The sequence below is a fragment of the Azolla caroliniana genome, unplaced genomic scaffold (assembly GCF_043228905.1).
Source record: "Azolla caroliniana isolate FFs.n. ecotype wild unplaced genomic scaffold, voAzoCaro1.0.p SCAF_18, whole genome shotgun sequence".
In the NCBI taxonomy this organism is placed as follows: Eukaryota; Viridiplantae; Streptophyta; class Polypodiopsida; order Salviniales; family Salviniaceae; genus Azolla; species Azolla caroliniana.
Window position 1 is genome coordinate 17217227 of NW_028230453.1, and position 10430 is coordinate 17227656.

At 38.1% G+C, this 10430-nt stretch overlaps 1 protein-coding gene across 1 annotated transcript; it reads right to left on the bottom strand.

The window, feature by feature from the left end:
- Nucleotides 1-487: 487 nt before the first annotated feature.
- Nucleotides 488-1393, bottom strand: LOC147852546 (LOB domain-containing protein 29-like). The gene has a single exon (XM_087334326.1). The coding sequence runs from the start codon at nt 1364-1366 to the stop codon at nt 608-610; it is 759 nt and encodes a 252-aa protein (XP_087190452.1). The 5' UTR covers nt 1367-1393; the 3' UTR covers nt 488-607.
- Nucleotides 1394-10430: the final 9037 nt, after the last annotated feature.

Sequence of the window (10430 nt, forward strand, 5' to 3'; positions counted from 1 at the left end):
TTCCACAAGTTCACACAACCTTAAAAAGTTAGTTACAATTATAATGAAGATTTCACACATGTCACCTTGAATTGATACAACTCTAGAAGCTCTTGGGTGGGATATTGGGTGGCTAGGTGGGAGACAAAACATTGATCATTTGAAAACATGCATGGAATTAGGACACAAAACTTGTCATCTCCAAATTTATTACATTGATCTACATTTCTAAAGCTCTAGAGATGAGACTTGGAACAGAAACACATTGATAATTTTCATCAATTTGTAAACAAAAATTTGAATTATTTGCCATTTTATCCAGTATGGCAAGGGTACTTGAGAAAGTTGAAAATTGAGAGCTTTTCACCACCTTGAATAATCGATATGATTGGGCTCCCAAATAATGTAGCTAGCTAGAAGAGCTAGGCCATGATAGAAAGAGTTTTCTTTGCTCATTTTCCTCGGAACAAAAGTGCTCATACAAAATGCTGAAGGCAAGCTTCTCTACACTAGCATGATCAATATAGATCAATGTTAAATCAAACATATTAATGAATTGGGCAATATTGGATGGAAATAGGGTTTGTTTAAATCCTTAGGAGTTTGCTAATAATGGCAGGAACTCATCTTAGGGCTCGAGCTTGAAGTATCCCATATTATTGAAGATCCCACCACTACTAGTTTGGGAAGAAGAATTAACTCTAGAAATGACACTATTCATGCCACTACTAGTATTGGTAGTGCTAGTGTGAGTGGAGTGTGGACTATGGGAGGAAGAATTGGGAGAGGACTCGTGGTGACGAACATGACTAGAGAAGCTTAGATGCGAGGACGAAGGCATATGGTCATGATCATGGTCATGACTAGAAGCACTACTAGAGGTTAGAAGAAGAGGACTAATGTCCATGGGGTGGTGATGCATCACATGTTGTGGATGATTATGACCATGATGATGGTGATGGAGAGATGAAGTGCTAGATGGTGATTGAAGCATCAATGGATGTTGTGTGATGACATGGGAGGTAGATTGAAGGAGCGAGAGGTGAGATCGGGCAATAGTGAGCTCTTGTTGCAAGCTCGCGACATGGCGTTGGAGGAGTGAGATAGTGCCCACGCACCCGTACACGGGGTCTTTCATTCTCGCCTCGGCTTCGTACGCGAGGGAGCTCGCGGCATCCTCTCTTTGGGCCACCGGGATCTCGTTCAACATCTTGCTCACATTGCTCGCGCCGAAGACCTTGTGCACGTGCGCAAACTTCTGCGGGTTGTCGGCCGGGAAGTATGGTGCGAACACGCATTCGGCCGTGCATTTCCGGCGCAGGAACTTGCAAGCCGCGCACGGAGACGAGGATGACGATGCGAGATTGTTGAAAGGTGTAGTGGCCATGTAGTTTTGATTCTCTCTTATGTAGAGATTTTTAAGAAAGAAGCTTGAAAAGCAAGAAACAGAGTTTAATATGCATCAAATGCTGGATTTTTTTGCTGCAGTAATCCCCTTGGTCCTCCTTTTCTGTGTCTTTTTGTTCTTACTACAGACAGGAAAAACCTAACTTACAATGACGGTGTTAATTAATGCTGAAGCTACTACTATAAGTATTGAATTAATTTCCCTTCCTTCTAGTAAAACATGAAGGAGCTTAACGAAGAAACCCTTACTCTAAAAAAATCCCTGCAAACTTTTGGAAAATCCTTATACTAATTATATAACGAAATACCAAATTGGCAAACGTTCTACACTTAAACAAATTTGGAACAAACAAAACGCTAAACCTACGCTTTGCTATTAAACCTCTACATTTGACCCGAAAACCCTAATCTGTAATTACTTTTATATATATGATTATGCATCATAACACATAATTCCCAATGAATGGATATAATCTTCTGAGAAGCTAAAAAGAAGGATCAAATTAAAGCTCCCTGCCGAGACCCAGAAAAAGATGCTTCTTGAATCTGCACTAAAAAGAACCCAGCTAATCAGCAGCTGTGGTGTTCAGAAAAACAGAAAAATGGATGGAAAATCAAGCTCAAGCTTGGAAGAAGAAGAAGAAGAAGAAACCTTAGCATGGTTAAAAAAGACTGAGTCCTCAACACCATTTTATTTTTTTTATTTATTTAATTATTGAATGTCATTTTTGTCTTCTAACAATCTCAAATCAAATCAATTCAAAAGAGAAATAACACATCCATGCAAAAATAGAGTATTTAATTATTTGTTTTATTTTTTATTTAATAAATAAATAAGATCCCACTCCTCCCCCCATTTACTTTTATCCAAAGCAAACAAGAAAAGTAGTCTCACTTGACTTCACTAACTCTCTTGGCAACCTTTGTGTTGACACAGTTGTTGTTGTTATCATGGACACTTCGTAGACTTACTCGCCCACGTACTTTTCTTCTGCTTTTGAAGAAGCCTGGATTCACACTCGCCTCCAGCTCATGGTTCGTACTGCGGGTGTCAGCTGCTTTATGCTGTAGATTAGTTAAAATCCGGACGGCCCTTGCGGTCAGTTTCAGACAGCTGCCATTGACAACTTGTCATCAAGCTTCACATGCAGCACTATTGATGGTGGTGACCTGAGTTTGGAAGTCCAGAAAACTCACACGTTTGTGTGATTCATCACACATACGTTATTGTCTCCGATTCAACAAACCTACATTGTTGAGTGAGATAGTGTGATGCTACTTGTACAATTGCATATGTTTTATGACTCCTATCGTATAAGGTGCACTATTTGCAAGGGTGTAATATGAAAAAAGCATTTGTTACAAAGGTAGGAAAATCAAATCTACACCTTGTCATTTTAACAATATCAATAATACCCCTTTCAAGCAAAAAACCCTAAGATGTTGTATAATGGTGTTTGCCATTCAAGGTAACTTTCTACGGCCCAGTTGAATTAATAAGCTTGATTGTTTTTACTACGTAGTTGTTGCCTATTATGAATTAAATTTATAATGTTTCAAAATCTATGTGGAGCCATAATTATAGCACTTAGTTCAAACTGAATTTAGCTCAAGCCTGGTGATTAGTTGCATATTGTAGCATTTAGCTCATATTGACCCATATAAACACCGACTTTAAATGTCGTTAAATAAAAAAACTCTCAAAGAAAAGGTTGTACATGTGAATCCACACACATATAAGCATGTATGCATACATACTTCTAGACATGTAGATATAATATATATAAAAACTCAATTATGCATTCTCTTTGATTATGTAGGTTTAGCATTCACTATACTTCATTTTTAAGATGGTTAATTCTCACACAAATCCCAAAGTTTGACTTATTAAAATGTTGACAAGACTAGCTAAAAGGTTGTTAACTTCGTTGTGTCAACTTCTCTAACATCAAGGTTGGTTCTCGCCCATTTAAATGTTGACATATGTCTTACACAAGGATATTACATATCATATTTCTAATTTCTCGAGGTCACTTTGAAAGGAGGTTAATTGTCATCCCATGTTCCACAACCATGAAACTTTCATTGACACTTCTGTTTTTTTTACAATGAAGGATATTATCACACAAGTGTCTTGTTTTCCCCCACACAAGGCGATTAAAATAAAGTTTCCAAATTGCTATTTGTCTCCCTTGTTTCCCACACGATATTACCTATAATAAAGAAGGTAAATTGTAGAATTGAATAGGCTTTACAAGGTTGTGATACCAATCTATGAATTGACGAAGCCAACGTCTTATAACAATAAATGCAAGTTGTATTCGTAGATCAATACAAATTCTGCATGCACACGCTCCCTAAGAAATGTGATAGCTTATTTCCATTCATTTGATTAAAACTCATTTCAATTATTATTGGTGAAAGGATGTTAGTTGTGCATCAGTGAATATAACCACAAAGATACAAACAACAATATGATGTTCTAGATCGTCTTGAAAATATGCCTTTGTAAATTTCATTTAAATACTTAGCTTCAATTTGGCATTTATTGCAAGTTAATATAATAAGAAGTATATTGTAGTTAATGAAACACCATACACATTGCTTTTAGAAATTAGATGCACCCACTCTATTGGCTATAAATGAGGATGTAATGATTACCTTGGTAATGTCAAAATGGCGAGGACATATGCCCATGATTTGGTAAACAAGAAAGGGCGGGTTGTTGGTTAAATGATTTAGGGATTGTGTTTCACATGGTATGCTTTCAATGCATGTCTACTTGAAATATTTTAGCCTTTCTCAACACCCGAGATAATGCATTGTATGTCCCACTTTTCTCATAATGTTTCCCCTAATGAATCCTCCTTTGGCAAGTCATACTTCTTTGCTTTATCAAACCACAAGGTGGTAATTGAACTAACGTTAGTAAGGAAAGAACATGTCCTATCTACTAATTGTATTGTGGGTAAGGCATTTTTTTTCGGAAGCTTGTCGGGTCACTATGATATTTATGGCTGAGTAAGAGGCAACCTTGAAGGCATGGTCTTTTGATGGAATGCCAAGTCCCACATTACATATACTCCTTCACAATTACTAGTTGATTACACCTCCCAAAAAATGTTGTTTGATGAATGGAAGTGTCCAAGGAATTTCTAAAAAGAAATTCATAAGCTTAGTGATGAAAAAACATATTATGCCTTTTGAGCTTGAGATGTTTTGGGAGGTGGTGTAAATCATGGCCATTGAGATTGAAGAGGCACAAATACAAAGCATTTAGTATAGTGAAATAGATGCTTCTCAAACCCCTACTCGAAAAATAGAGCAAAATTCAGAGAATATAATTCTAAATTAGAATAACAATGGGGTTTGATTAATAAAATCCTTATATAGCTTCCCTCTTATCAGTTGTTGAGCACATAACACTCTTGTAAGTAACAATCGGCAACAATTTGGTTTGAATAGAACCGAACAACGAAACCACGACTTAATAGGTTAAACGGTTCGATTCGGTTCAAGTCCTGGTTCAAGTTTTTTTAATGGTTCGGTTTCAATGGTTGGAAACCGTGATTTAAATAGTTTAATGGTTTTTTAATTTAAAACAAAATATTATTATTTTAAAAACAATCTTTTCATTTTTAAGCCTAATTCTCACATTTTAGGAAAATCTTTAAATTTTTGAAAAATTAAAATTTTGAATTTTGAATTTTGACCTAGTTGAAAATCGAAACTGCGGTTTTAAGGGATTACTGGTTTACTGGTTTAACAGTTTGGAATTTTTTTAACGGTTTGGTTTAAACAGTTTCATGATTCAGTTCGGTTCAAGTTTCAAAAAAATTTAACGCTTTGGTTTTGACACTCTCGAACCGAACCGAACTATTGCCGATTGTTATTCATAAGTTGAATAATGCAACCATGTAGTAATGATACATTGTAATGCAACTACATTCAAGTGTACCAAAATCTTGCACAGTATTTGTGAACTTGGAGATAAAATGTTCAATGACAAACTAATGAATAGTTTCATTAACATACTATATGCCCATACTGCAAAACCTCTTGATAGGTCAAATGTGTTGGTTCTTAATTGAAGCTTGTTTGATAGTGATTGCCTATGAGGATTCCATGATGAGCCCTAACAATCCAAGGGAAGCCCTAACAACCTCAATACCATTAATAACACCCTCTACAAGAACAAAATGTGTAATAACCTATGCAACACGTGACAATATTACAAAAGGTATAAATTCCCATACTATGTAGGTCTCTATTGATATTAGGCATTCTTCATGCACCACCCCGACACTTGTTGTAGGGAACCTAATAGGAAGTTCAAACAAGGGCTAACTGTTAGTGAGTAACACAAAATCTAGACAAACATGAGCAACGAGCTCAAGAAACATCCAAGTGGAAAAGGAAGCCCCTAAAATTTTAATCTATCAAAGCATCTCAAGCACCACCTCAATAACCACTAACATCTCCAAGGGTGATGAATTTTTATTTTATTTAAAATAAAATAAAATCCTTCCATTAGTTTTTAAAAAAGGCACATCATCTACAATGTTATTTTTTCCGTGGAGATTGTGCAACTATTGAAGCCACTCTATCCCACAACACCCGATCTGAAAGATCATTAAATGTTTTTTTGGTTTTTTCCAAGCTGGCCACATTTAGCATACATATCCACCAAAGCATTCCCAAGCTCAATATTGTATTCCAATAGTCACACGATTTCATTGTGAATTTCTATGCCCTTATCAGCTACCACTACACTGCCACAATCCTTTTCGCAAACTTACAAGGGTGTTTGCATCTAGAAGTAGTCCAATTACTGCAGTAGCATCTTCAAAAGAGTCCACATCTAGCATATGCATCAACTAGAATAGCCACAAGACACGGATTTGAATCAAACTCCCTTTCAATGATCTCATTATGGATTTCTTGCCCTCTTCTCATAGCTTTTAGGCTTATGCATGCCTTCAAAGTAAAAATATAGGTCACAAAATTTCGCATAGTCCCTTTCAACTACTCTTAGACTGCTATAGACATATGTTTGTCCCTGAGCATAAGAAATAATAGTTATACATTGACACATGCCTCATGTTGGTGGAGGAAATACCTAGAGTGGTGGGTGATACCTCCAACGTTTACCATCATTAACCATGCATAATACCTTCATCATTTCCCATCTCTTCTTAAAAACCTCTTGCTTTTGAAAGACTACATCTGGATCATCTTTGATAGCATCATATTCTCCTTTTAGTGTATGCACTAAGGTCATCCAAATCTCCTTGACTCCATCCACAACATTCCATTGAATTTGTTGAAATATCCTTCGACATCTACTAGTCCACAAAACCCATATAATTATTGAACTAATCGTCTCCCAAACCATGCCATTTTGGACTAAATTAATAGGCATGTATGGCGACACTTCCTCAACATATCGACCTCTTGTATGTAATGCAAAGTTAACATTTTCTTTTTCATAATCTTGTACCTCACCCTTAATATTAGCCCACATAACTGCCCCCTATTTATATATTCTAGAGCCATAAACCTCATGCAAGAGACGTAAAAATCTTTTCCAAACCAATTTGGCAGCCATACATAACCAAAATAGGTGATGAAGAGACTCCACTTCCAAACCACAAAAATCACACATCTTATCCACTTCTTTACACTACATCCAAGCCCTAACAGGAACCACATAATTAACAATCAACCATCTAAATAGAATAATCTTCTTTGGAATTTGCATAGCCCATAGCCATTTCCAAAATGTTGTCATGTGAGTAGGATCCACATTATAAGTCAACCATTTTGTTGTTGCTATTGGCCAATGGCGTACCTTACGTCTTATCATCTCCCTTCCCAATCGAACGGAATACTGAAAAAATGGAATTGGCCTAACATCCTCTCCAGAATATGATGTAGGCAACCACTTCCATTCTCCTGGGTCCCAATCCAATTCACATAATGGTTTTTCCCCCACTACCCATAGATCCCACCATGGATGCACATCATTAGGATTAGGGTCAAGAACCCAACCCTTATCTACCTTAGCTAGAATTCTAATGGGTTTTAATATAGCCTTAGCCAAACATTCATCTTCCCGGGTAATCATCCCTAATCGTCCATCCTATAGAACATCATAGCTTAAGAAAGTACCATCATCTCTTAGGCCACAAACTCCCAGTAAAACCTGAAAATAATCCCATCCACTTATGACAATTAGAAAGTATATTATCTTGAAAGGGTAACTGCAACCTCCTTAACTCATCAACTATCACCATTCCTCCTCTTATTCCTCTACATTCTTGTTGAATAATATGAGTAGGGTTGTGAACAAATTGTTGCCAATTACTAAGTGATGAGGCAAAAGATGAGTCCACTTGAGCCCAATTTAATCTGACTCTCCTCCCCAACATAGACCCTTCAACATCTAGAAATAAAGGATTCCAAACCAATGGTTGATGTAACCATTCATCCACCGACGTGGGTCAGACTTGTTGCAAGTTATCCTTTATGAACCACCAGGCTCGCTTTATTGCAGCAAAGAATCTATCATTTTGAAACACCATCTTATGCGAATGAAAGTTAGGAATAAACCACCATCGGAGAGACCTTGTCCATTCACCTCTAGTTTTCGGGAAGACCTCTTTCATTCCCAATTGAAGAAACATCTTCCACGGCTCATTTCCTGGCAGTAATCCTCGTACAATAAATTTTGCCAATAATGGCTTACATTGTATCAAAGGATCTACCAAACCTAAACCCCCTTGAGAAGTCGGCGCTATAATAGTTTTCCAAGCTACCTTTGGTCTAACATAATTAAAATAAGTAGATCCCCATAAAAAATTCCTAATCAATCTCTGTAACTTTGATAACAATCATCTAGAGAATAACCAAGAGGATAGAATATACCACATTGAGGAGAGTAATACTTGATTAGAAATAGCTAGCCTCCCAACAAGTGACAAATTCGTAGAACTCCAAAAGATCAATTTCTTCCTCAAAGAAAGCAATAATGGTTGTATATGAGCTTCTGGAGGAAGACTAATTCCCACTTGGCATCCTAAATATCTCACAGGAGAGCCCTTTGGTGTCATGATATGGCAAGACTCGAACCCATGACCTTATGCTACATGGGTCGAGCTCTTGACCATTAAATTATACATTGTAATACATAGAATATTATTTTCATTTATGTTTTATTATAGAAAATTGATGTATATTCCATATTTCTCTGGAACATTCTAGAAACTTCAGGAGTATTCCTTAGAACACTATAAAAGGAGGCACAAGGAATTATTTCGAACCAAATTGGTTCAAACTGTCAAGAACAGTACTAAGACAGAGAAGGACTTAGTACTAAAAGAAGTATTAGTGCTAAGAGAGGTGAAGAACTCTCGAGAGAAGGAAAGAGTGAGTGAGAGGGAGGGAGAGAGAGATCGAGAGAGAGAGAGAGTGATGATAAGAAAAGATATATATCCAATGTTAAAACTAGATGGGAGTCGATGACGATCCGCATAAACCTTGTGTGTTTGTTGAGCTTGTTGGAGATGAGTAGACAAATCCGCTTGTATCTTGCGTAACCTCTCCAAACGATCCTCTACGCAAGGATTTGTGGACACCTCTGGGGTTTCAACTACACACCACCGGGGGTGACATCCCGTATAAGCATAAAATGGCGTAACTTTTGTGGATGCGTGGATAGAGTTGTTATAGGCAAATTCGGCGAAGTGGAGAATATCTGCCTAGTCATCCTGATGATAACTGAGAAAGCACCGCAGATACTACTCCAACGTTTGATTGGTTCGTTCGGCTTGGCCGTCGGTTTGTGGGTGGTAGCCGGAGGAGAGGTTACAACTGACCTTGAGCATGTTAAAAAGGTGCTTCTAGAATTTTGACACGAACTGGGGTCCACGGTCGCTGATGATACTACCGGGAAGTCCATGATGCCACATACTTCATGCATGACAATTTCGGCAGTGTCTTCACTGGAGATCTCCTTAGTACATGGCAAGAAATGAGCCATCTTCGTATATCGATCGACCACCGTTAGAATCGCATTGAACCCCTTAGAGATTGGAAGATCTGTGATGAAGTCTAGAGCAATGGACTGCCACGGCTTGCTTGGAATTGGTAATGGTTCTAATAAACCATATGGATGATGCCTTGGCATTTTCGCTTTGCAGCATGTATCACAAGTCCGAACAAAATCCTCGACAAATTGTCGCATATAGGGCCACCGGAATGATCATTGTACTAAATGTAGTGTTTTAGTACTACCAAAATGCCCAGCTGTATATGTGTCATGACAGTTTTGTACTACTTGAAGGCGGCAAGAACCATTAGGAACATGCAAAAGTTCTTTAAAGAAGAGTAATCCATCATGGTATTTGAATTGCCGATAGTCCGTACCTGGTGGTTGCGACTGTGAACATGACGCTCGAGAGGGATCAATTTGTGCTAGTATAGCTTGGGCGAACGCATCTGTCTTCAAGTCTTCATGTATGGCTACTCCGACGACACATCAAGACTACTCGCCCATGCGAGAAGTTGGATTATCGGCAATTAGGTCCTTTCCGTATTATAGGAAAGATTAATGATGTCGCTTTTCATCTTGATCTACCTCCACAACTTCGGATACATCCGGTGTTTCATAGTTCTCTCCTCGAACCCTATCAAGAAATCACCATCCCAGGCCGTATTACACAACCTCCACCCCCGATCGAGCTTGAAGATGGACCTGAGTACGAGGTTGCCGCCATCCTTGATTCCAAGCTTGTTCGCAACAAGCTCTAGTATCTAGTCGATTGGGTAGGATATAGTCCCAGCGAGCGTACTTGGGAACCGATAGAGAATGTCACCAATGCTCGTGCTCTTCTTGAAGACTTCCATCGTCAATATCCAGACAAACCGGGTCCTCAATCCAAAACGACTCGTTACACTCGTCGTTTTAAAGGGGGGATAGTGTCATGATATGGCAAGACTCGAACCCATGACCTTATGCGTCGAGCTCTTGACCATTAGATTAT

What these genes read in the sequence shown, in the direction of transcription:
- LOC147852546 (XM_087334326.1), bottom strand. Translation starts at nt 1,366, where the DNA reads ATGGCCACTACACCTTTCAACAATCTCGCATCGTCATCCTCGTCTCCG.